The sequence below is a fragment of the Chiloscyllium plagiosum genome, chromosome 26, assembly GCF_004010195.1.
Source record: "Chiloscyllium plagiosum isolate BGI_BamShark_2017 chromosome 26, ASM401019v2, whole genome shotgun sequence".
In the NCBI taxonomy this organism is placed as follows: domain Eukaryota; kingdom Metazoa; phylum Chordata; class Chondrichthyes; order Orectolobiformes; family Hemiscylliidae; genus Chiloscyllium; species Chiloscyllium plagiosum.
Genome location: NC_057735.1, coordinates 21,953,712 through 21,981,250, shown reverse-complemented (window position 1 = coordinate 21,981,250; position 27,539 = coordinate 21,953,712). Strand labels below are relative to the sequence as shown.

The following is a 27,539-nucleotide window of genomic DNA, read 5'->3' as shown; positions in this document are numbered from 1 at the left end:
AGAAGGGGCTCACCAATACCTTCTTAAGGGCAATGAGAGATTGCAACAAATTATGGCCTTGCCAATAATGGTCATATCCCATGAAGGAATGAAAAAACATCAAACGAGTTGAACCTTGTCTATTTTAAGGCACACAAAGGTCTTTTTTTTCCCCAGATGAAACAACTTATGGGTTCATTTATTTATGATGTGGAGGTGCCAGCTTTGGACTGGGTTGGACAAGGTCAGAGATCACATGACACCAGGTTATAATCCAACAGGTTTATTTGAAATCATAAGCTTTCGGAGCACTGCCCCTTCTTTAGGTGAAGCCATCGCTCATGGTCATCCCCCAATCCCCACATTGTCTTGTCTTGCTGTGCAGACACAAAGCCAGGAAGCTGCTCATAGTTGTCAGGTAGAGCCCTGTATCCTGCAGTCACAGACTATATGTCATGCATTCACTAATACCTTAAGGACAACTGGCTCAGCGAAACAAAAACAGGGATAATATCGGAGCCTGGCTAACTTGAATGTGTAAATATAATGTGACATGAAGAAAACAGAAAATTTTCACCATTAAATTTGTATTGCTTAACAATGCAATTCCTAATGAAGTTCAACTATAGCCCTAGTCAGGATGCATTTCACGATGTTAATTATAAAGTGTGATACACTTTACAATTAACTACATAAAAATTGGAATAATTTAGACCTACAAGTTAAATTTACGTGATTCAGTAGTTATTTATTATTGTAAATAATTGAAGAGATAAAATTCCATATTCCATGAACATACATTGGCAGCAAACTCTTCATAAAATTTTCTACACTTCAGGTAAATGATCATCTTTCCAGGAGATGCACATTATTACTATTAGATACAGTCTGTTTCGGTGGTTTTATTTGTAATGGAAATCCATGTAAAGTATGTCATCCACAAGAATAATTAATTTGGACAGTAAGTACACCAAATATAATTTTACCATTTAGTTAAAAGGATCCATTAATTATGGACAGACATATTCTGTACTTTATTCTCCAAACCGGTATCAGAGAATGCAGGTTTCTTCTTGCTTCCTTCTTGCTGCTTCTTCTGTTTTTTTGATGGTTCCTGGTCAATTGGTGCAGGCTTAACAAACCTGATCAGCTCAGTCAAACCTATTGAATATAGCATATGTTTGTGGGTGGAGGAAGATGAACTCTTCATTTAACAGTTAATGTTCAGAGAATCAACTAATCATAAGACTGTAGCTTTAATTTCCTGTAATTGTAAGTTAGACAATCAAAGGAAATTGAATACATCAGTTGGAGATAAGCTTTGCTTTGTTGAAGAATACATTACACGCTTAGAAAGCAATTATAACATTTAAGAAAATTATTCTCATTTCCGTTGGAATTACTTCATCTTGCTGAAGCATCTGGTAAGCACTCTTTGTAAAATGTAATCACTTTGATATCACACAAAGTGTGTTCAGCAGGTTATTGAATTATTTGGTCTGATTCAATCCTCACTTTGCCTCAGACATGTGCATCTTCCAGCTCCAATCACTTCACAATGACAACAGAAAATGTTTGGGGTGATTTTCCTTCTGATTGCCTTCAGTGTGATCAGGCTAATGGTCATGGTCCCAACTGCTTCCTCAGTCAAGACTAAACAGAGAACCTTGTAATCTGTAGTGCTGAATATCAAATTTCTCAGTGAATCTATATATATTTGTTAAAACATAATGCACTGGCCTCAAGCAAATAACAGTAAATCCGTGAAAGAAACTTCACAATTTTCAACAAGTCTGGGCTGAGAAAACGTCATTTACCAAAAGCACATCCATTAGTAATCCAGATCTAGCAACATATCCTGCACTCATAGAATGCACTACTGCAAATGCAGCCAAGTTTGTTTTAACTGACACCTGAGAAACCAGCACTGTCAATAAACTGGCAGAAGTTATATACAAATACTATGAAGTTTACTGTATTATTCTGTCCAACTATTATAGTTTCTAAAACTTATTTGCCTCAGTATAAATATATTTGTTGTTCAATTGAATGGCAACATGAAGTATCAACAGTTGATTCAGTTTTGAGTCAATGTCTTCTCAAATATCGTAATCTACTGCAGAGTGTCAGTTGAAGTTTAGAGTGAGAAGGCCCTCTGCTGATAAATTTTAATTAAGGCAAAGTTGCATTGTTACTTAAATGATTTCTGCTGTAAATAAATGTATAACAGTGATATGTATAACCTCTGTATTACATTTCTATTACTTAATGTGTGTTTTCACTTTGATTATATGGACTTTTTGATTATCCAGAATATTTGATCAACCAGCATACTCCTGGTCCCATAGGTACCAGTTAATAAAAAGTTTGCTGTATCTAATTCCAAATGCTTCTATCATTTAACACTGATTTCAACTAGTTTCATAGGACATTTTAGAACCTCAGATTGGATTTCTTTGTTTTCTTATTTTCAGTATCTTCTCAATCACTATTTATAAATTCTTTCACCTTCCCTTCCATATCTATTAAAATGATCTCAGCCCCTACCTTCATATCAATAACATAACATTTCTTTGATCAATTCATCCAGTTCTCTCAACTCATCCAGTTCAGAACCAGCTCATTACTCCTATTTGACTTATTCCATAATAGCCTGGTTAAATATTAATCTAATACCATTTGACTAGTAGCTACTGACTGGCTCGTTATTTATCCCATTGTTATATTCATGACATCTCATACTGTACCAAAGACTGATAATAACTTCAAACTATTTTAAAGCATTTAACTAGATTTAGGCAGATTGTGTCTCAATTGACACAATTTTGAAGTTAGCTATTGTTGTAATGTTGTCACAGAGCAGTCAATATGCACATTATGAACAGCAATGTGATAACGATTTTTGTTTGACGTTGATTGATGGATAAATATTGGCCAGAATAGCAAGTATAACTCCACTGTTCTTTTTCATTAAGCTGAGTCGTATTGCTGGTAGGACAAGGGCTGAACACTGATCACTTAGTCTGTCAGACTCTTACACCCATGGATACTTACTTGGTGGCATGTATGGCCTTAGACATTCTGGTACCACGATCCCTTCTTCAGTCTGGTAATTCTCCAAGATAGCACACAAAACACGAGTTGTTGCACACATTGTAGCATTTAGCATGTGCACAAATTCAGCCTGGGAAGACAAGTGATGTGATATTTATTAGTGCATTTTTTTTGTTTAACTACAACCTTAAAATAAAAGAAGTCTCTTTTAAATCAATGGGCCTTTTTTCTCTTCACCTTCCAATTTTCTACCTTAAATTAATCCTGTAATAAAGGCTCCTACAGTTTCACAAGCACTGGTGCTCCACCAGTATGCTCATATAATCATATCTGAGCTTTGGCTGGGGCAGATCATTTAAATACTCATTTGATATCCAACCACATGCACCTCCACTAAGAACTACTTAAGAGACATCAAGACGACTAGAAATCCTGGTTGTTTCTCTTCTCTGAGAAAAGAGCCAAGCTAGCTGCCTCATCAATTGCGACTGACTTACTGTCATAACCAGAATTTCTTGATTTGAGAGACTGATTCTAATGCTTTGGTTTATACACTTTCACATTTTTCTTTTGTTTTACTAAATACAAAAGTACCAATTTTCATTCAAGAACTTCCAAACTGTACACCTGAGTATGTCAAGTGACAAGTCCATCATAAGTTCTGATTTAGATATGTTATAAATACATCAACCAAAATTCTATTTAATAAAAATATTTTCTTCCGCTTAGGTTTTCCTACCTGATACCATATGCTTTTAAATTATTATTTTGATCCTTTCCCAATATTTTGGTAAGCGTTTATTAAGTACATAAGGAAGGACTTTGACAGAGTGCCTCCCCTTAACCAGACTGATGAGGATGTGTCAAAGTAACTGGAATGTTTCCATGCTAACAACAAAAACAACCATACCAGGGGTCAAAGATTCTACGATTATTAAGGGCTTCCTGAAAACGTGAACTTATTTGTAGTCATACCATAATTTAACAGGATATTGATACCTCTCCAAGTACTGAGGATATATCGTCACAAAACATACTCAAGCTGCAGATGTTACCACGAGTGGTTAACCAGCACCAGTACTAACCACGAATATAGAGTACTGAAGGACACAGCTACCAGACTGAGCCTGTGTTAGGTGGTGAGAAAACCAAAACAAGGAAAAAAACTACTTAGCCTCACCCTTACCATTCTGTATTCCTGAAGAAGGGCCTGTGCCCGAAACGTCGAATCTCCTGTTCCCTGGATGCTGCCTGACCTGCTGTGCTGTTCCAGCAATAAAGTTTCAACTTACCATTCTGCCTATTGAGGTTTTTTCGTCCATGACAGTTTTGATCGTAAAGCTGTCTGTGGGGATGATGACCTGGCTTCATACTGAGTATGTGTTCCATTGTGTTGAATGGCAGAATCATCATGCCGAACAGGATAGATTCAGAATCAGTCTAGCCGTTCAAAATTGGACATTAATGAATTCATGAGGTGCTTTGGGCCACCAGCAGCAAATTAACTGCATGTTACCACAATCTGTATCACCAAGGTCCAGAATATCCCTGTCATTTTCTTTAAGCCAAGGATCATAAGGGTTGTTCAGTTGTACCGAATCCACCCTGCCGGTGGGGGATTAATTGATGAAAGACTATGGACCAGAAACTGAAACATCCCAGGCACCTTTATATGTGAATTCCACTGATTTGAAGCAGCAGTTTACTGCCACATAAGGGTAATTTGGAATGTGCAATAAACACACAACATCCACGAAGAAACAAAATGAAAGCAACTTATTGAACGCGAATTTCTTCAGAATATTCCAAGTGGCAGAAGTACAATTAAAATTCTCCCTCTCTTTCCTTTTTGACAATTGCTTTGTTCATCAAGACAAAGGAAGTTTATATTGTTAAAAGGAACACTTCAATTCTTACCATCCAATAGCTTAATTAAAGACAACCAGGCTAGAGAACTGTCAATCACAGTACTTACTTTATCCAGTCCAATGTTACTTAGACACTGTACAAGAACACTTTGCCAATATGAATTTACCAATTGAAGAGGGAAGAATGTAATGCTGTAGTAATATCATGAGCTGGAAATGTGTTGCTGGAAAAGTGCAGCAGGTCAGGCAGCATCCAGGGAACAGGAGAATCGACGTTTCGGGCATAAGCCCTTCTTCAGGAAAAGGGCTGAAGAAGGGCTTATGCCCGAAACGTCGATTCTCCTGTTCCCTGGATGCTGCCTGACCTGCTGCGCTTTTCCAGCAACACATTTCCAGCTCTAATCTCCAGCATCTGCAGACCTCACTTTCTCCTCAGTAATATCATGAGACCTAGTAATGCAGAAACTCAAACTAATGCTCGAGACATAGTTTGCATCCCATCATGCAGCTGGTGCAATTTAAATTCAATTAATAAATCTGGAATTGAAATCTAGTCCTGGTAATGGTGACCATGAAACCTTCAGCAATTGTCATGTAGTGTTGCAAAACAGAAAGACCTAGGGGTACAGGTACATAATTCTTTGAAATTTGCGTTGTAGGTAGACAGGGTGCTTAAGAAGGTATTTAGCATGCTTGACTTCATTGCTCAGACCTCTGAGCATAGGAGTCATGTTGAGGTGTTACAGGACGTTTGTGTTCCCTCTTCTAGAGTACTGTGTGCAATTCTGGTCGCCCAGCTATAGGAAGGATATTATCATATTGTAGAAAGTTATAAGATTTATGAGGATGTTGCCAGATGGAGGGTTTGAGCAATAAAAATAGGCTAGGACTTTTTTTACTGGAGCATAGGAGTTGAGGGGTGACCTTACTGAGGTTTATACAATCATGAGGGGCATGGAGAAGGTGAATGTCAAGGATCTTTTCCCTAGGGTGGCTGAGTTCAAAACTAGCCAGCATATTTTTAAGGTGAGAGGAGAAAGATTCAAAAAGGACACGAGGGGCAACTTTTTAAAACACAGCAAGTGGTTCATGTGTGGAATGAATTGTCAGAGGAAGTGGTGGATGCAGGTACAGTTTCAACATTTAAAAAACATTTGGATAAATATACAAATAGGAAAGGTTTGGAGAGTTACGGGCCAAACAGAGGCAAGTAGGATTAGTTTCGTTTGAGAATATCGTCGGCATGGATTAATTGGACCGAAGGGTCTGTTTCCATGCTGTATGACTCTACGGTTCACTAAAGTCTTTAAATTCCTGAAGAAAAGAAATCTGCTATCCTTCTCTGGTCTTGCTGAATTTTGATTCTAGACTCATAGCAATTAACTCTTAACTGCCCTCTGAAATGGCCTCACAAGTCATTCAGTTAAAAGGACAAATAGGAATGGGTACCAAACAGTGACCTTAGCAGCAACATCCCATTAAGGAATCAACACTTCCTTAAAAAAAACAAATTTAGTGTCAATTTGTGCAAGAAAGAATATCTTTGTGTTCTTGTCTCGCATCCACAAATAATGGCTGTAAAGTGCTTTTAATAGCATTATAATTATATGGGCATTGTTTTTACTTCATCAATTTTACTCTGTATTTTCAAAATGAAAGGACAGTGTGTTGCATTGCACCATTGAATCATCTTATATCTGTTGACTCACTTTGTCCATCATTTTTTTGGTTTGCCCGTATCTGATTCGTAACCTTCGTGCTTGGTAATCTGTACAGTTAGAACAAGACACTAGCTCTCGGAATGCCACAGAGCCAGGAAACCAGGCTTCCAAGTCCAGTTTTTTACTAGCAGCATGATTCAAGGCACCTAACAGAGAAGAATAAACAAAACACATTTCAGATCAGCTTATGATGCAAGTTAAATAAATCAAATGGAATAAAAGTGTATAATTTCATGTGGAAACATTTTCTACATGGAATCAAGTAGACAAGATCAGGAGACACAAGGTCTGTCCTCTCTCAACTCTGCCCCTATCCTTTCAAGAAATTCACAGAATTTTGAATAGTGTAGAAGGCAGCCAGTTAGCCCTCTGTGTCTGCAGTTCTCTGAATGAGCATTTCACTGACTGCGATTCTCCTGCTTTCTCTCCATAACCCTGCGTGTTGTTCCTTTTTGAATAACATTATACTTCCCTTCGGAATGCTTCACTTGAATGTGGCTGTTCCCCTTGGTTGATGGGTCATGGTTTTGGAGTGGGGGATGCAGGGGTTTCGGAGAGGATTTGAGAAACAACTTTTTTTTTTGCTTGGACGATGTTGAGAATCTGGAATGGAAACCTTACAACCTTTGAAAAATATTTGGTTGTGCACTTGAAATATCATAGCATTCAGGGATGTGGGACAAGTGCAGGAAATTGGGATTTGCATGCCTTTAGTGGTAGTTATTGTTGATGCATACCGAATGGGATGATGGCCTTCACTGCACTGTATGAGTCCATGACTCAATGCTTCGACCACACTCAGGCAGTGCATTCCAGACCATAACCACTCACTATATCAATAAATTATTCTCCTGTCACATTTGCTCATTTTGGCACTTACTTTAAATCTGCGTCCTCTTGTTATCAATCCTTTCATTAGTGGGAAGTTTCTCCCTATCCACACCATTTAACCCCTTCAAGATTCTCAATACAGTGGTCAGATCTTGTCTCAAAATATTGCTTTTGCCCGAAACGTTGATTCTTTTGCTCCTTGGATGCTGCCTGACCTGCTATACTTTTCCAGCACCACACTCGACTCAAATCTCCAGCATCTGCAGTCCTCACTTTCGCCCAGACCTTGTCTCAGCCTTCTCCAATCAAAACAGTCCTAACCTCTGCAATCTATTTTCAAACTGAAGCTCCTTATCCTTGGAACCATTCATGTGCATCTTTTCTGCACCCTCTCTAATACCATCTCAATTAACTACACAGTTCATTAGTTCTTTGATATCTATTATAGTTACCACAACAATCAGAGAACAGATGCTGCAACTGAAACAAAGTTTGCTAGGATTTGCCACACTCTCACATTTATTGTAACAACTTGACAAAGAAAAACCCAAAGGTTTAGGCCTGAAACATCGATTCTCCTGCTCCTCAGATGCTGCCTGACCTGCTGTGTTTTTCCAGCACACACTCTCGGAAAAAAGAAACAAAGGAAGTGAGTTAATGCTGACAGGAAGTCTAAGTGCATCACTTAAACTACTAAATTTTTAATATAAGATTGAGCAGATAATGCTTTACAAATACATTCATTCATTACACACTACCACTGAACACTGACAATTTAAAAAATTCTTTTGTGCATTATGCAGTAACATATTCCTAGTTATCTATTTGACAGAAAAGTTGTCCATAGTGTCTCAAATTCTGACAGATAAGTGGAATTAGCTTTTGAAATAATAAACATTTTTTATGGGGACATAGATGACTGAAACACATAATGACCTTAGTCTCCATATTTCGCCCAAAATTTACAACAGGTACTTAACCTTTCAATGAATTCAACATGGAAATTATTGGTCTTGAATATAATGCATGACAAGAATCATGTTAAAGATGTTCAACCCTCACCACCATTCAAAGAAACTATAATGATTTTTCAAGTACCTGATACAATATTTACAATGCGGTAAGGAATGCCCAAGGATTGGTAGAATGTTTCAGCAGTTCCGATCATCTCCTCGAAAACGTCCCATGATTTATTATCATGAGGGGAAGCAAAAACAAATTGTTCAATCTGTGGAAAAAAAACACAGATTTACGCCGAGGAAGTTCTCTGCTGTGAATCAATCTTAGCTGATCAAATCTACTGATTTACAATTCTGACATACTCTTCACAAACTACTACTGTTAAATGGAAGTGTTTAACGTAAGCATTTACTGCTGCTATAGTAAAACTGATCTTGAGGTAATAAAATGTATTTTTTAAAATTCTTCCACGGGATGTGGGCATTTCTGGTTAGGCCAGCGTTTGCTGCTAATCACAACTGTTTTTAAAAAAATGGAGGTTGAACTGCCTCCTTGAACCATTGCAGTTCATTTGGTGTAGGTTCCTACACTGTTGTTAAGGAGGCAGTTTCAAATTTTTAACCTAGTGATAGTGAAGGAACAGTGACACAGTTTAAGTCAAGATGGTGTACGACTTGGGGAAAATTTGAAAAGGTGGTGTTCAGTGGCGCCTGCTGCCCTTGTCTTTTTATGTGGTAGAGGTTGAGAGTTTGGAAACTGCTACTGGAGGAATTTTAGTGAACTGCAATAATGCAACTTGCAGAGGGTAAACACTTCTGACACTGCATTCAGTGGTGAAGGGAATGAAAGTTTAAAGTGGTAGATAGGGTTCCAGTCAGTTAGATTGGTTTGTCCTGAACGGTTGGTCAATATTTTGAGTACTGCTGGAACCTTACTGATCCAGGCAAGTGAACAGTATTCCAAAACATTCCAGACTTCTGCCCTGTAGATGCTGGATAGGCTTTGGAGGATCAGGAGGTGAGTTACTTTGCAGTGATCAAGATAATTATTTCCTTCCAGTCTTCTTCCCAACCACCTTCTTTCTGGCTTAGACACTAATCTATTGGACCACTGGTAGTTCACTTACATCACCATAATTATGCATTGCACCGATTACCCATTGATTTAATGGAATTCAGGGCAACTACATTCAAATACATCTACCTCCCCTAAAATTCTCACATATACCTCCTAGAGGAGAATCAGGTGGAAAAACCTTAGCTGACCATTTTTCCTCCTACCATTGGACACCAAGCCAAACAATAGTAACCTTATGTTGGAATCGGTGTTATCAGAAACAAAATATGGGTAGTGCCGCATTACTTGATGTCATGACACACTGTATAATTGACTGAGCTGTCTTCAATACCAAATATATTTACAAATATTTTGATTTACCTTCTCAAATTGGTGAACACGGAAGATTCCTCTAGTATCACGGCCATGGGAGCCAACCTCCTGACGGAAGCAGGTGGAAAGTCCAGCATATTTAATCGGAAGATCCTCAGGTTTTAACCATTCATCTCTGTGAAAAGCTGCAATTGGTTGCTCAGAAGTAGCGATCAAGTATTTCTCATCAATTGAACTGTCTTCCGATTTTTCACTGCCTTTTCCAATAACCTAATGAGAAAATGGGGATTAGCACTTCAGTTAAAGAACAGATTTCTGCACCCCATCATTTCCCTTCTGGCATTCTTAAGTGCTGATTTTTGCTTGTACTACTGAATATAATAAGCTAACATAAACTAAAAGAAAATTGCACTTATTTACAAAGGATTATTTAGCTAAAACATTTGGCATGGGAGTGAAAAATGAAATAAGCATTAAGTACAACAATAGCTGCTTATTCCTAACTAAGGAAGATATGGAGTTGCACTGGATACAGCTTATAAGCACTGTGTAGCTGTAGATTTCAGAAGATAAAACAAATAAGGTTCTGGCTTTTACTAAGCAGATGGGAAGAGTGTAAATCAGAAAAGATTATATTATTGTTTAGAGCATTTATCAAATCCTCTCTCACATACTGCACAGTTTTCATTATCAAGCCATCAGAAAGTAAATACGGCTTTTGGCAGTTTATAAAGGCAAAGATCCTGAAGAATATTTTGAAGAAAGGTTGAAGTTTTCTGAACAATGATTTCTGATACAATGATGAACTAAGTCCTACAGAATTTGGAGGTCACAGCCTCACCCAGTGTCTGCTGCTTTCAGCAAGAGGAGTGATGGGCTCTGTATCTTTATGTTGACAGAGGACACAGTGGGTATTCTCTCTTTTTGTTACTATCTAGACACTTCTGTTGAAATGTCCTTTTTGGTATTTGTTGCATCTATTTTTACAGTTTGAAATAAAAACACTAAATTCCTGGAACTATTCGGGTCAGGCACCATCGGTAGAGATAGAAACTTAATTTATGATTTATTTCTGGAAGACAATCTTTCCGAAACAAGAGTACAGTCAAATGATGCCATCAGTTCTATGGTAGCTGGATCACTGCAGTTACTTTTCATATTTCAGCTGAGAGAGTAGTTACCTTCACATTACTTAACCATGTGAACAGTACAGTTAAATGTACTGCAGTAACATCAACATTCACACATTGCACTCTTCAAGGAGTCACAATGGATACCCAGGGACAGGAAACATATCTGAATTTTTGATACTCCAGGTCATCCAGTGTCCTCTATGATGTTCTGGTTAAGACCAGGTCAACATCAAAAACCTGGAATCTTCCAATCCAAATGGCTCAATATAAATTAGGCAGTGCATAACAATGCAGTTCTGGTTGCCCCACTACCAGAAGGGCATGGATATTTTGGTTAGAGTGCAGATAAGGTTTACCAGGATGTTGCCTGGTCTGGAGGGTTGGATAAACTCGGATTGTTTTCACCGGAGAAGTGGAGGCTGATGGGTGACCTGATAGAGGTCTACAAAATTATGAGAGGTATAGACAGAGGTGGAGAGCCAGAAGTTTCTTCCCAAGGTGGAAAGGTCAACCACAAGAGGGCACAGGTTCAAGGCGAGGGGAAAAGTTTAGGGGAGAAGTGCAGGGAAATATTTTCACACAGAGGGTGCTGGACACCTGGAACATACTGCCAGTGGAGGTGGTGGAAGCAGGCACATTAGCAATGTTTAAGGCGTATCTTGATGGAGACAGGAATGGGAGGCAAACAGAGGGATAGAAACCGAATATGAACAACAGGTAGTGGGTCTAAATAAAGATTACGAATCATTGCAGGCTTGGTGGGCTGTTGGATTGTATGCATTGTATATACATTGAGCAAGCTATCAGAAGAGCCCAAAATTGAATTCCAAAAGAGGATTACAAAAACATTTTTCTTTCACTGTTATTTATTACTGGATAAGGCACTTTCAACACTTTAATACCTTGTAGAGTTCTTCATCAAACTGACTAAGTTGGGCCACTTCTTGCATTACTTCTTTTCTCATAAAGAATGGTGTATAAAGTGGAGTATAGCCTTGGCTGGTCAGGCACCGTAGAGCATACTGGATCAGGGCTTGTTCTAGAAATACCAAGGGACCCTGTAAAAACAGGACCAAAGCATTAAATACAGTTCACAAATCATGATTTGAATCCTCTTGTAGATAACAATACTTCTAAACTTGAATCTGCCAAAAATCACTTGGCAATGTACACTTTATGAAGGTGCTGTACCTTTAAAGAGAGTTGAAAAGCTAGCAAGGACAAAGCACAGAGACTCATGAACAAGATAACAATTTAACACTTGGTTGAAACAGCGAGCAGCCGATGGTGTTGCCATGATACAAAACAAAATTCAAATTCGGCCAATCAGTTTAAATTATGCCTCAAGATACCAAATTCCAATCAAATTTGATAAGTATTTTGATAATATTAAAACCAATGAAATTATCTGATGTCTTGGGGTATAAACCAACATTTTGAACAGTTAGGGGCAGAACTGCCAAGACACCAGCAAGTACAGACTACCAGCAGAACAGCTCTCTGAAAGGTACCTGTCTATAAGAAATTTGTGCAGCAGAAAACAGAAAAGGTGACAGAGGAAAATCTGCAGAGGAAGACACAAAGAGAAGATTTAACAGCTGACTGGTTTTTGAAAGTTGAATTTTTTTCATAAATCATAATCAGAATTTTTACAAATCTGAATAGTATTGTAGAGTGAGAGGTAAAGGATACGTTTAAGACAAAGGAGTTGTAAATAGTTGTTAGTTTTAATATTCTCGGTTGGAAAGAATAAAGTTGTTAATTTTTACTTTAAATAGTGACCTCTGGGATAGTTCTTTACCTCTCGAAATTTAACAGATTATAGCATGGGGTGATTCTTTTCTGTGTTGCTGGTTTAAATTAGCAGAGGGGTTTACCCTGTGTCGTAACAACAAAGATGAAACTGAATATCAGGACCAACTAGTTCCCTCATTTCCCCTGCCTCCACCTTACCCCAATTCCAAACTTCCAGCTCAGCACCATCCTCGTGACCTGTCCCTCCTATCAGTCTTCCTTCCCACCTATCCACCCTACCCTCCTCTCCAACCCATCATCTTTACCCCTTTCTCCAGCCACCTATTGCACTCTCAACTACTTTCTCCCAAGTCCAGCCCCTCCCATTTATCTCTCCACCCCCGAGGCTTACAGCCTCATTCCCGATGAAAGACTCCTGCCCGAAACGTTGATTTTCCTGCTCCTCGGATGCTGACTGACCCGCTGTGCTTTTCCAATCTTGATACTAATCTCCAGCATCTGCAGTCCTCACTTTCGCATCAGGACCAACTTCCTTTTCCTTTTGATCCCTCTTCTGGCAAGGTAAAGTTTATTTGAAGAATACAAGCGTTTCCTCATTCATAGATGAAAACTACTTAGTAACCATTTCAAAAGGAAACAGACATTGACCTGCACAGCAGGGACCAAAGTGGATTTACTTTGTGCAAAGTGAGGAAAAACATACAAAAGTAATCCCTTTACAGCTGACTGAACACTACAGATATTTTCCTTTCTTGTAGTTTTTAGACTACAGAAATATAAACGCAATGTGCAAAACTGATAATTTGCACTGCACACCGTACAAATGCAAAAGGAAATTCAGAAATCAAAATATAATTTTAAAAATAACCTAATTTCAGGCATCTTAAAATAACTGTTGTAAATTACAATAACTAGTCATGGAAAAAATCTTTCAAAATATACAAAGTAATTGCCTCTGCTGTGTTAATAATCCTAATTTCATTGCACATTAATACATTACAAATCACAGTTATACATTTGAACAGAAGTAGATGGTATTATAATTATAATCATTTTAAACGATAAAGGATCACTTCAATAAAACTTCTTTCTTGGTCTTATCAATGGTGAATAACAAAGAAAATACTGGACAATCTCTTCCAGATCAGCCCCACCACTATTTTCTTTAGATATTAGTGGGATTATTATTATTATTATTATTATTATTACTACACACAGTCCAGGACAGGAAAAATACCTGAGATTTTAGGGATGAGAAGCAGGTCTCTCTGTTGATCCTTTCTTTCCCATGCCTAGAGACGCAGAGACCAAATGCTTCTTCACTTGTACTTTGACTTAAGTCAGTACAGACAAGCAAAACATGAAACCCCCTGAATTTGGTCATCTTAGAATATTCACCCACTGTATACGGGGATTTGGGGAAGGAGATGTCATGATGGAAAGTTGCTGATAAATCACTCATCAGTTAACAATCCTCTATTTTCTCTGATCGTGTTCCTAAGATGAACCTTCTCCAGTACTCAGATGGAGAGTTAGATGTAGCTAAGTTGACTACCAATATGCTCAGTTTCCTTGACGGCTCATGGCACATATATACTGAATACTGAGTACCTGAGCTAAATGAGAATAGAATGTACAAATTCAGTCCAGATACTATCACTACCAAGTGGTACTTCGGTTATGTGTAACAGCAAAAATCTTCAGCAAACATTGAAAGCTAGTGGTGCAGCAATAATGTTCCTTTCTCTGGACTAGGAGGCATGGGTTCCAGTCCCACCTACTCCACAGGTATGCAGTAATATGTGATTGGAAAATATCTGTTTCTTTTTGGCAGTAAAACAGGCCATTTTCAAAAGAATAAAATGTAAACTGTGTATTTCAGAAGTCAGATACCCGAGTTGGCACCCATACATTAAATGTTGCCTGAATAGTGCAGGATTATTAGATCGTTAACCAGAATACTAACAATTAGGGACTTAGAACACTCAAAATCAAACAGTAGAGGAGAAATGGAGAGAAAAACCTCAATAGTTTTCTCGGGTGTGGTGCTATTTGTATTCAATTATACAGGGAAGATTTTACAGATTGATGCAAAATCTTTTCAAAACATTTGTTATTTAAATGCGTTTAAACTCACCTTCAAGAAATAGCCTCGGCTCCCTGCCACTACAGCCGCCTTCTCTCCTTCAAAACCATCAATCATGACCACTAAGTCAACATGGGAATACTTTTTTGTGGCTGTACAGTCTCCCCATGTTCGCTCCACTTTATTGTCTACATCCTGTAAAAGGGGGAATATAGGCATCCTCTAAATCTTCACCATTTTTCAAAAACAGATATAAACTGAACATGCAAGCTTTCAATAATTAACTGCACGTTATCTTACAGACAGGTGACAATAATTGTTAATCCTTGTACAAATATGATGACTGAATTTTTGTTTAAGACACTTCTTAGACCTCAGCTGGATTATTACGTATAGTTGTGGGTGTCAGGGAGGATGGGAACACATTGGGGAGAGCGCAGAAGCAGTTTACAAGAATGATTCTAAGGATGAAGGACTTTAGCTATGAGGATAGATTGAAGAACTTGTGACTGTTCTCCTTGGACAGAAGGAAGCTCAGAGGAGATGCCATAGGGGTTTTCAAAAATATGTGCAGGTTGGATAAAGTAGATCGGGAGAAAATGATCTGCTCGTTAAAAGAACAATAGCAAGAAGGCACAGACTGAGGGGAAAATTTTTTTCATTCAGTCAGTATTCAGGGAATGGAATGCACGGTCCAGGAGTGTGGTACAGGTAGGTTCAATTTTAAAAATTTACTGGTGGGTGTGGGTGTTGCTGACTGGGCAGCATTTACTGCCCATCCCCAGTTGCATAGAGAAGGTAGTAGTGAGCTGCTTTCTTAAACCTTTGCAGTCGATGTGCTGTAGGTAGACTCGCAATGCCCTTAGGGAGAACTTTGAACCAGCAACAGTGAAGGAATGGTGATATATTTCCAAGTCAAGATGATGAGTGATTTGTGGTGAAACCTGCATGTTGCGATGTTCCCAAGTATCTGCTGCCTTTGTCCTTCTAGGTGAACGTGTCGTGGGTTTGCAAATTGCTGTTGAAGGATCTTTTCCGAATTTCTGCAGTGCATCTTGTAAATAGTACATTCAGTTGTGGAGGGAGTGGATACTTGTGGAGGGAGTGGATACTTGTGGAGGGAGTGGATACTTGTGGATGTAATGCCAAACAACTGGGTTACATTGAGCTGGATGGGTCAAACTTCTTGAGTGTTTTTGGAGCTGCACCCTACCAGATAAGTGGGGATTATTCCATCACACTCCTGACTTCTGCCTAGTAGCTGGTGGATAGGCTCAGGTGAGATACTTGCCACAGTATTCCTAGCCTCTGACCTGTTGTTGTAGCCACTATATTTACATGATGAGTCCTGTTTAGTTTCTGGTCAATGGCAAACCCCAAGGATGTTGATAGTGCAGGATTCAGTAATGGTAAGACTACTCAATATCAAAGGGTGATGGTTACATTGTCACTTCTTGGAGATGGTCATATTTATTGGAGATGGTCATTGCCTGGCATTATGCAGCACTAATGTTACTGCCACTTATCAGCCCAAGCCTGGATATTGTCCAGATCTTGTTACATTTGAATATGGACTGTCTTAGTATCTGAGGTGCGGCACATGGTGCAATCATCAACTAACATCCCCACTTCTGACCTTATGATGGAGGGAAGATCATTACTGAAGTAGCTGAAGATGTTTGAGCAGAGAATACCTCACTGTGGAGTCTGGAGCCGAGATGACTGCTTTACAACAAACATGGCCATCTTCTGATATGCCAAGTATGGCTTCAACCAGTGCAGAGTTTGCTCCTGATACCCATTGATTCCAGTTTTGCCACACCTCCTTCATGCCACACTTGGTCAAATGCAGCTTTGATGACAAGGACTGTCACACTCACCTCCAGAATTCAGCTCTTTTGTCCATGTTTGAACCAAGGAGGTTGGGAGCGGAGTAGCTCTGGTACAACTCAAACTGGGTATCACTGAGCATGTTATTACTGAGCGGCTGTTGCTTGATAGCTATATTGATGATGACACCTTATGCCACTTTACTGATGATCAAAAGTAGAACAATGAGGTGATAATTGACTGAGTTGGATTTGCCCTGCTTTTAGTGTATAGGACATACCTGGGCAACTTTCTGCATTGTCGAGTAGTTGCCAGTGTTGCAATTGTACTGGAACAGTTTGGCTTGGGGACCAGCTAGTTCTAGAGCACAAGTCTTCAGTACTATTGTTGAAGTGTTGTCAGGGTCCCTAGCCTTTATAATATCCTGTGCCTCCAACTGTTTCTTGATATCACACGGTGTGAATCAAATTGGCTGAAGATGGCATATATGATGCTAGGGATCACTAGAGGAGGCCAAGATGGATCATCCACTTGGCACTTACTGAAAATTGCTACAAATGCTTCAATCTTATCTTTTGCACTGATTATTGGTCTCTTCCATCATTGAGATTGGGGATATTTCTGCAGCCCGCTCCTCCAGCGAGTTGTTTAATTGCCCACTACCATTTGTGACTGGATGTAGTGGGTCTGCAGAACTTAAATCTGATCAGTTTGTTGTCGAATTGCTTAGCATCGTCAAGGAATAGAGAATGAGTGCAGATGAACAGGTGACTGCAGGACTGTGTAGGAGGAAGGACTTTAGATATGTGGATCTATGGGATACCTTCTGGGAAAATGGGACTTGTACAAGAAGGACGGATTGCACCTGAACTGGAGGGAGCATCAATATCCTGGGCGGGAGGTTTGCTAGAGGTCTTCAGGTGGGCTTAAACTAGATTGTCAGGGGGGGGTGAGAACCTGAGCTATGGATCAGATGATGGAGTAGGAAATGAACAGGAAAATATAGCGTGCAGAGAGTCTGTGAGAAGGGATAGGCACTTGATAGGGCAAAGGTGCAGTCAGTGTGATGGGCTGAAGTGTGTCTATTTTAATGCAAGAAGTATCAGGAATAAGGGTGACAAACTCAGAGCATGGATCAGTACTTGGAACTACGATGTTGTGGCCATTACAGAGACTTGGATATCACCCGGGCAAGAATGGTTGTTGGATGTTCCAGGGTTTAGATGTTTCAAAAGGAATAAGAGAGGGCGCGAAGGTAAAAGAGGTAGAGGATTGGCATTGTTAATCAGAGATAGTATCACAGCTGCAGAAAGGGAAATCATCAAGGAGGGTTTGTCTCCAGAGTCAGTATGGTTGGAAATCAGAAACAGGACAGGAGCAGTCACTTTATTGGGAGTTTTCCACCCGCCCCCCCCAATAGCAACGGAGACACAGAGGAGCAGATTGGGAGGCGATTGTTGGAAAGGTGCAGATGTAACAGGGTTATTGTCCTCGGTTACTTTAACTTCCCTAATATCGCCTGAAACCTACTTAGTTCAAATAGTTTGGATGGAGCAGTTTTTGTCAGGTGTGTACAGGAAGGGTTCCTTACGCAATATATAGATGGGCCAACTCGAGGGGAGGCCTTTTTGGATTTTGTGCTTGGCAACAAACCTTGCCGGGTCTCAGATCTCTCGGTGGAGAGCACTTCTGTGATAGTAAAGGTCAGAGAGTTACGATCTCTATACTCATGAAGAGCGATAGGAGCAGACAGTGTGGGAAAGTATTTAATCGGTGGGGGTGGGGGGGAAAATTACAATGTTATTAGGCAAGAACTGAGGTGTATAAATTGGGAACAGATATTCTCAAGAAAATGCACAACAGAAATGTGGAAGTTGTTTAGGAAGCACTTGCTGATAGTGCTGGACAGGTTTGTGCCACTGAAGGGATGGCAGGTTGAAAGAATCTTGGGTGACAAGGGAAACGGAACATCTAGTCAAGAGGAAGGCAACTTAAAGTCGAGGAGGCAAGGACCAGACAGAGCTTCAGAGGGTTACAAGATAGTCAGGAAGGAACTGATGAATGGACTCAGGAAAGCTAGAAGGGGACATGAAAAAGCTTTAGTGGGTTAGATTAAGAAAAACCCCAACGCTTTCTAAACTTATGTGAGGAACAAGATGGCCATAGTGAGGGTAGGGCCATAAGGGATAGTGGAGGGAACTTGCGCCTGGAGTCAGAGGAAGTAGGCAAGGTCCTTAATGAATACTTTGCTTCAGTATTCACAACTGAGAGGGACCTTGAAGTTTCTTAGGACAGCGTGAAACAGATTGATATGCTAGAACAGGTTGATGTTAGGACGGAGGATGTGCTGAAACTTTTGAAAAACATAAGGATAGATAAATCCCCTGGGCCATATGGGATATATCCTAAGTTACTATAGGAAGCGAGGGAAGAGATTGCTGCGCCTATGGTGATGATCTTTGTGTCCTCACTGTCCATTAGAGTTGTGCCAGATGATTGGAGGGTGGCAAATGTTATTGCCTTGTTCAAGAAAGGGAATAGGGATAATTCTGGGAATTACAAACCAGTTAGTCTTATGTCAGTGGTGGGCAAATTATTGGAGAGGATTCTGAGAGACAGGATTTATGATTACTTGGAAAAACGCAGTTTGAGGCCCTTTGAAGGGCAGGTCATACCTCAAACCTCATTGAATTCTTTGGGGATGCGACAAAACATGTTGATGAAGGTAGAGCGGTGGATGTGGTGCACATGGATTTTATCAAGGCATTTGATAAGGTTCCCGTTGGTAGGCTCATTCAGAAAGTAAGGAGTCATGGGATACAGGGAAATCTGGCTGTCTGGATACAGAATTGGCTGGTCCATCGAAGACAGAGAATAGTGAATAAATGGAAAGTATTCAGCCTGGAGCTCAGTGACCAGTGGTGTTCCACAGGGATTGGTTCTAGGACCTCTGATTTTTATAAATGACTTGGATGAGGAAGTGATAGGGTGGGTTCGTAAGTTTGCTGATGACACGAAGGTCGGTGGAGTTGTGGATAGTGTGGTGGGCTATTATAGTTTGCAACGGGACATTGACAGGACGCAGAACTGGACTGATAAGTGATAGATGTAGTTCAACCCGGAAAGGTGTGAAGTCATTCACTTTGGAAGGTCAACTCTGAATGTAGAATATAGGGTTAAAGGCAGGATTCTTGGCAGTGTGGAGGAACAGAGGGATCTTGAGGTCCATGTCCATAGATCCCTCAAAGTTACCACCCAAGCTGATAGGATTGTTAAGAAGGTGTATGGTGTGTTGGCTGTCATTATCAGGGGGATTGAGTTTAAGAGCTGTGAGGTTATGCTGCAGCTCTACAGAGCCCTTGTTAGACCACATTTGGAATATTGTATTCAGTTCTGGTCACCTCATTATAGGAAAGATGTGGAAGCTTTAGAGAGGATGCAGAGGAGATTTACTAAGTTGCTGCCTGGACTGGAGGGAATGTCTTATGAAGAAAGGTTGAGGGAGAGAGGGCTTTTCTCATTGGAGCGAAGCAAGGTGAGACGTGACCTGATAGAGGTGTACAAGGTATTGAGAGGCATAGATAGAGTGGATAGCCAGAGACTTTTCCCCATCCAGAAATGTCTGTCTATCACAAAGGGTCATAATTCTGCTCAACAGATACACAGCACTGTGGTTAACTCTTTACTGCCTTCTGAAAGGGCCCAGCAGGCCACTCAGTTCAATCGCAATGAGGGACGGGTGACAAATGATGGTTTGCCAGTGGTTCAGTCCAGATTCTGGTCAACTGTAACACCCAAGATTTGAAAAGTCATAGATTATGCAATGATAATGTAACTGAATATCAAGGGGAAATGGTTAGATGCTCTTTTGTTGGAGATTTTTAACATTTTGATACAATCTTAAACTTTAGGTGAGCAGCAACAACAAGTGATTTGGGAACAAAAAGATAAAAGTATCAGAATTTCTGAAGAGTTAGGAGATACAAAAGTAAGGCATGAAAGCATGAACAATTTGTGATGCTCAGGAGTGTGTATCATCGACAAGATAAATAACAGAAATTTGCCAAGGTTCCAGTGCCTCTCAAACCCATGACCTCAACCACTGAGAAGGACAAGGGAAGCACCAGCAACCTGCCTTCCAAGCCATTCCATATTCCGATTTGCAAATATATCAGTGCTCCTTCAGAGTTGCTGGATCAAATTCCTGGGGCTCCCTTCCTAACAACATTGTGGGTCTTCCTACAAAGTAACTGCAGTAGTTCAAGAAGGCAGCTCACCACCTTCTCAAAGGACAACTCAAAAAATAGTGGAGCAGCCAGCAACATTCCAACCCTATGAACGAAGAAGAAAATAAAGAGACCTTTCAGGTTTGTTAACTGGATTAAATATGGGATTTCTTTTTTGCCTAAATTCCATTGGTCAGCATGTTATCCTGAAGTTACAGCAATCTGAAAAAGATCTTCCTGCTCTCTAATCCTCAGACTAATTTGTTGAAATTATGACAGACAAGTTCATTGGATGGACAAAAATAAAATTACCAGGAGTGACATGGTACACCCTGAGTTGTCACAGATATAACTTTACACATGACTGTAACAATGGCTCCAGCGGTGAATGTATTCAGGTCAGCAGCAGCTACTTGCTTCTCTTCACTTCAATTATGGAAGACTAAAGACTAAAGAGAGCGTACTTTCACATGAGCTTTCTTGGTGACGCCTGCCTGCAGCTGTCATCCTTAGCTCTTTCAAAGTTTCCACATGAATTACATGTTAGGTATTTAGTTTCAATGTAGTGGACAGGCTTACACAGGACAGGCTAATTTGAAACAGCATTCGTGATATTCTACAATATATGACCAATGTGATGTAGCAGATTTACATAGCAGTCTTTTGCTTTAAGTAGCAGAAACTGCTTTACCAATATCCTCACATAAGAAGTTTCAATAAACAAGTATACAGATGAAGCATTTTCCCTTTCTGCCACAAATCCATCCCACAGTGTGATCCTGTACTGTGTGGGAAAAGCCCCACTCTTATAAGCTCTCATAGGGACGATGGTCAAGACACACCATAGCAGGACATACAAAAAGCTCTCAGGCTTTCTCAGCACAATCAAGAGAACACTGCCCAAACAGAAGCAATTGTGCAGGGGAAGATCCAAAGTATGACATGATCCAACAATGGAATACCTACTCCTTATGCTACCAAGTTTAGGAACATTCATTATCACAACCTATCAGCAAGCCTGTTGTTCAAGTTGTAATAAATTTTCAAGTAGTTCTGCCATTATCAGCAAAACAAAAGTACTAAAATATTTTCAACAATACCTGTAAGATATATTTCAAAGCAACCTAATAATGTTATCGATCCCTTCATTGAAGAAAATATTAAGTGGGGCAGATAGCAGTGATCAATCTTGTCTTAATTTTCATTTTTAATAGATTCAGTGAGTCTCATGTCAACATCTTTATTATAAGTCAATGCCTTGTTTTAAAAGTGATCCAGAGTCTACATTAGAATGGTGCTGGAAAAGCACAGCAGGTCAGGCAGCATCCGAGGAGCAGGAAAATCGACATTTCGGGCAAAAGTCCTTCATCGGGAATAAAGGCAGGGTGCCTGCAGAGTGGAGAGATAAATGAGAGGGGTTAAAATCAACCAGGTAAAAACAAGGACTGCAGATGCTGGAAACCAGAGTCTAGATTAGAGTGGTGCTGGAAAAGCACAGCAGGTCAGGCAGCATCCGAGGAAGAGGAAAATCGACGTTTCGGGCAAAAGCTCTTTATCAGGAATAGAGGCAGGGGTGCCTGCAGAGTGGAGGATAAATGAGAGGGGTGTGGGGTCATTCACTTATTGTACTCTATGCTACTTTCTCCCCACCCCCACGCCCCTTTCATTTATCTCTCAACTCTGGGCACCCTGCCTCTATTCCTGATGAAAAGCTTTTGCCCGAAACGTCGATTTTTCTGCTCCTCGGATGCTGCCTGACCTGCTGTGCTTTTCCAGCACCACTCTAATCTAGAGTCTGGTTTCCAGCATCTGCAGTCCTTGTTTTTACCTTTAAAAGTGACCCATCCGAATGTGAACTCTACTCTAAACAGTTTGTTTCCCTTCCTGCACATTCACCTGCATATAATGAAACTAGGACCTTCAAATAAGCTGATGATAAGTCAGGTCAGTCATGAGATGAGCCTTGTTCTTACCTCATCATTGCTGATGGGTACGGAGGGATGTAGGATATTACCAATTTCTCTCAGACAGTCCATCCTTTGCCCTTCCAGTTTCAGACGCTCTGCATCACACTTGGTGATAGCTTCATCAATGAGAACCCGTATTTTCTTGATCTGAGTTACACTTAAATCCTGAAAAGGTAAAATTTTCCAAATATAGATAGTTTGCAGTTAAAGAAAATATGACTGAAATTATTTGTATTAGCCAACTTAAATTGTATTGTAACAGAAAACTAACTTTAACATGTGTAATGTCTACTTACAATTATATGTCTCGTGCATATGCAGTTGAAAAAAAGCAATTAAGTAAAAATAAATTTCAGTGCTAAAAGACAAAATCATTTACTGAACAAATGCAATAAGTTTCGATCATTTGTCCATTCATTGTGGATGTATTGATTGTTCATCCTTAATTACACTGACAAAGGTATGACAAGCTGACTTCTTGTACCATTGGATCGATCTTTGGGACAGCCACAGGACTGTTAGGCAGAGTATTCCAGAAATTTGACCCAGTGAGAATGAAGAGCAGCATGGACAGTGTGTGGCTTGGAGGGGAACTTGCATTTGGCGATGTCCCCTTGCATCTGCTGCCTTGTTCTTCTGGTAGAAGTGACAGGTTGGAAGGTATTGCCAAAAGTGCCTTGTGAGTTACCACAATGCATCCAGTAAATGGAACATCCTGCAGCTAATCATTCATGGTGTAGGGAATGAATGTTGGAGATGGTGGATGGGGCACCAGTCAAGTGGGGTGCTTTGTCCTGGATATCTAGCTTCTTGAATGTTGTTCAAATTGCTCCAGCCAGGCAAGTGGAGAGGATTCCACAACACTCCTAACTTGTGCTTTGTAGGTGGGCAGACAGCAGCTGTGTTACCACGGAATTCCTAGCCTCTGATCCGCCATCTTTACATAGCTGGTTCAATTCAGTTTCAAGTCAATCGTACCCCCAAGGATGTTGCTAGTGGGGGATACAATGATGGTAACACTATTGAATATCAAAAGGTGATGGTTAGATTCTTTGTTGTAAATAGTCATTACCTGGCAATTAATGTGGTGTGAATGTTACTGTTACTTTCCGACCCAAGTGTGGATATTGTCCAGCTCTTTATGCACACAAACATGGACTTCTTCTGTATCCGAGGACTCATGAATGGTACTGAACATTGTGCACACATTAACAAATATCTCCACTTCTGATCTTATAAAGGGAGGAAAGGTCATTGATGAAGCAATTGAAGATGTTGGGCCTAGGAGAATATATTGAGAAACTCCTGCAATAATTGCTTGCAGCAGTGATGACTGACCTCCAACAATCGCAACCATCTTCCTTTATGCTAGGTATGACTAACTGGTGAAAAACAAACATAGGGACTTTGTAATCTTAATTTTACACAGCGTCTTGTTTATCTCCAAATTTCCAGTCCTGATGAAGAGACTGCACTGAAATTTAACCTATTCCCTCCATACATTTATGGGCTTGGTGTGTATGACTAATATTTTCCATTCTTAACCCAAATTGCTTTTTTTTTTGAAAAACCAAAAGCTAATGACAATTAAATTCAACTACAACAGCAAAACAGTGACCCGATGACTCAGACTCTAAGTTGTTCAATAAAAAAACAGAAAGGCACAAATCAGTCTAAAGCTGCTCGACACAGTTCAGAATGCAAGCTGTTTCATGTAGGAAGGAAGAACTATCAGAAGAAGGAAATGAAAATCATGCATTGAGTAATGTTTGTTGCTTCCAAGTTCTGGTCACTGGCTACTGAAGTCATTGTTCGCAACTTAGGAATAAGGAGCAAGGCCACCCTCGAAATTACAGGTAGTAAACCAGGCCATAAAGATAGAATACACAAGTAGAAAGTCAAGAATTCAGCCAAACACAAAAATAATATAAAGGACTCATTTTTATATATATTCAGGTTAACACTTCAATGGATTCACATCTACATTTGATCATAACGAGAGTTAATTTTTGGTTAAAAGAATGTAATGGCATTTTTAAAAACGATGACAGCAAGTAGTGTATTGCACCAATAATGGTAGAAATAGAAGACGATAACTGAATCAGTGCCACTCACGCTTAAAACTTCAGCATTGAGATCATCAAGGTTCTGCGAATTTTGTGGTAGATTATCACTGTCACCAACAGGCTCCTTTTTCTGTGGAAAACAAACTAAGTCATAAAAACTAAAGTAGTTTTATAATTACATTTGGCTGTACATTAAACAGTCACAATTCTGCTTAACAAAACTTGTTTGCTGAGTTAGATGAAAGCATGTCTCAGTCCAATTATTCAAATTATGATTCACAAAACTCACCAAATGTTTTACTTGTCAATACACAATTTAATCAAATGTCAGTCACTGAGCTCACTAACATATTAAGTTGTTACATGCTGAAATCAAAAGACATTACTGCCTGGACTCCAGAAAAAACTGCTACTATTAATAATCACATTGCTTATTAGAGCATAAGACATAGGAGCGGAAGTAAGGCCATTCGGCCCATCGAGTCCACTCCGCCATTCAATCACGGATCCAAGTCTCCTTGCCTAACGGAAACAATTTCCTAGCGTCCACCCTCTCCAAGCCATGTATTATCTTGTAAGTTTCTATTAGAACTCCCCTTAATCTTCTAAACTCCAGTGAATACAATCCCAGGATCCTCAGCCGTTCCTTATATGTTAAGCCTACCATTCCAGGGATCATCCGTGTGAATCTCCGCTGGACACGCTCCAGTAGCCAACTTGCTATTTTCTTCAAACTTTGACCACTATTTCCACATGACACATTATAGCCATCAATGTGATAATTTGTCAAAGGCTTTTTTTGGGGAAATCAAGATCAATAATATCTACAAATGTAAATCCTTCACTCTGTGGTATCACTCCTATCTCAGTGTTAGAAGATCATAGAATGAAGTACAACTCAAAGTTACATATATAATTTAGGCAGCCACTTTTGCAGAAAAAATTAAAGCAAGGCTCTGCATTCCTTTCCAAGGTGAACTCAAACAATTCCATAGCAGTACTAAAGGAAAACATGTCAACTCTCCTAATCTACATTTACTCCTCAATCAAGATAACCAACATAGATTGTGTGATCATTTTTACTTTTTTTGGAGAGCTCAGTCCATGGAAATGGGTTGCCAGTTTTAACTATTTTACAACTATGATTTTCACTTCAATATCTGTGAAGCACTTTGGAACATCCACAAAATATAAAAGTGGCTATAAAGTTGCAAATTCCTCCCCTTTCTTGCCACTTATTTGTCCCTCCAGTAAGACAGCCCATTTTGTATGTATGATCTGCTACAGAACACATTACGACACTGAGTGGAAGCCAATATTGACTATTACATGACCTGGTAATCATGAAGGTAGACAAGCTTAAGTTACCTTCATTTTCTCTCCAATTGTTTTACTGCACAGATTTTTCAATTTGTTTAAGTTGTCGACGCGGAACCGACCTGTTTAAAAATAGAAAGGCATTAGCACAAACAATACCAGGTGCATGTACAATTGAGGAGCAAGAAGCATGGTCAGACCTGAGCAGTGTAAAACACTGGTTTGAATTTGCAGGTTTTGGCTTATATCAGAGAATAATTTTATATAAATCTAACTTAAATAAGCTGGTTGGTATGCTATGAAGCAAACTCTCAAAATTCCCTTCTTTAGATTTTTCTCATTTCTACAGGTCATACAGAATTAATTAATTTCATCAATTTGAAATTAAACATTTTAAGGATCAAAGAACATTGAATGTCTGAGAATAACTGTTCACAATTGAAAACAATAGCGCTTCATTTTTCCAAATTAAAAGAGTTGAATTCTATTCGCATGTTACCATATACAGTATGACTGCTTCAAAAATAAAAGTTTTATCAATTCCCCCAAACAAAGGAATGAGGCTGCACCTGCTGTCAGGATAATAGTAAATTTTGCACAAAAAATAAAAGGCAAAGTGCTAATTATTTAAGATTGTGAGGAAAAGAATATTGCAGCCTTTTGTTTAATTAAAACACTTGAAAAATTCTACCCAGGAATTTCTGAAAGTGAAACAAAAGACGAGGGTTGATATTTTCAAAAATTCATAGTCGGCTTGATTCTGCAGGGGTATTTAATATGGAGTATGAGTGTTTGCTGTCATTACCCATTTAAAATTCACTATAATTTATGAATTATGTGCAAACACAGATTAACTCAAAATTTAAAGAGGTGTAATCTGAATAATCTGCTGTCACAGGCTGTACTGCAGAGCACCTCTTAATACTAACCTCCCAACCAGCACCAGCAATCTCTCAAATCAGTTGATGTGGCAAGAACTTCCCCTTTTCCTCCCGCATTATTGTTAAAGTGACAGATTGATTGCATGCATTGGATTGAACAAAGTGCTGAACAACAGAATCACAAAACTGCTGAGGCACAGAATAAAACCATTCGGCCCATCACTGTACAGTGGCTCTCCAAAAGAGCAAATGGAGCATCATTCACCTGCCTTTCCCTTTAACCCTGCATATTATTTTGATGTAAATAATTACTGAATGGTTTGATTCGATCTGTCTCAACAACACTCCCAGGCAGTGCATTCCACAACCAAGCCATTTCTTTTGCATCACATATATTTCTTTTGCAAATCTTTTGAAATTTGATTCCTCATGATCTTGACCTGATTAAGAATAGGTTCTCCCTTTCCACCCTTTCC

At 39.5% G+C, this 27,539-nt stretch overlaps 1 protein-coding gene across 1 annotated transcript; it reads right to left on the bottom strand.

The window, feature by feature from the left end:
• Positions 1-253: 253 nt before the first annotated feature.
• Positions 254-26,333, bottom strand: sars1 (seryl-tRNA synthetase 1). Its single transcript, XM_043716720.1, has 10 exons — positions 26,234-26,333; positions 24,915-24,995; positions 22,806-22,964; positions 14,828-14,971; positions 11,838-11,993; positions 9,851-10,072; positions 8,552-8,681; positions 6,611-6,768; positions 3,034-3,163; positions 254-1,140 (listed from the first exon to the last, which is right to left on the bottom strand). The coding sequence occupies exons 1-10, from the start codon at positions 26,237-26,239 to the stop codon at positions 986-988; spliced, it is 1,341 nt and encodes a 446-aa protein (XP_043572655.1). The 5' UTR covers positions 26,240-26,333; the 3' UTR covers positions 254-985.
• Between the last annotated feature and the right edge of the window lie 1,206 nt (positions 26,334-27,539).

Excerpts from the sequence above, each read along its gene's own strand:
- sars1 (XM_043716720.1), bottom strand. Across the intron at positions 8,682-9,850 it reads GTGTTCACCAATTTGAGAAG|ATTGAACAATTTGTTTTTGC; the intron begins GTAAATCAAAAT and ends TTTTTTCCACAG. Across the intron at positions 3,164-6,610 it reads CCAAAAAAATGATGGACAAA|GCTGAATTTGTGCACATGCT; the intron begins GTGAGTCAACAG and ends TTGTCTTCCCAG.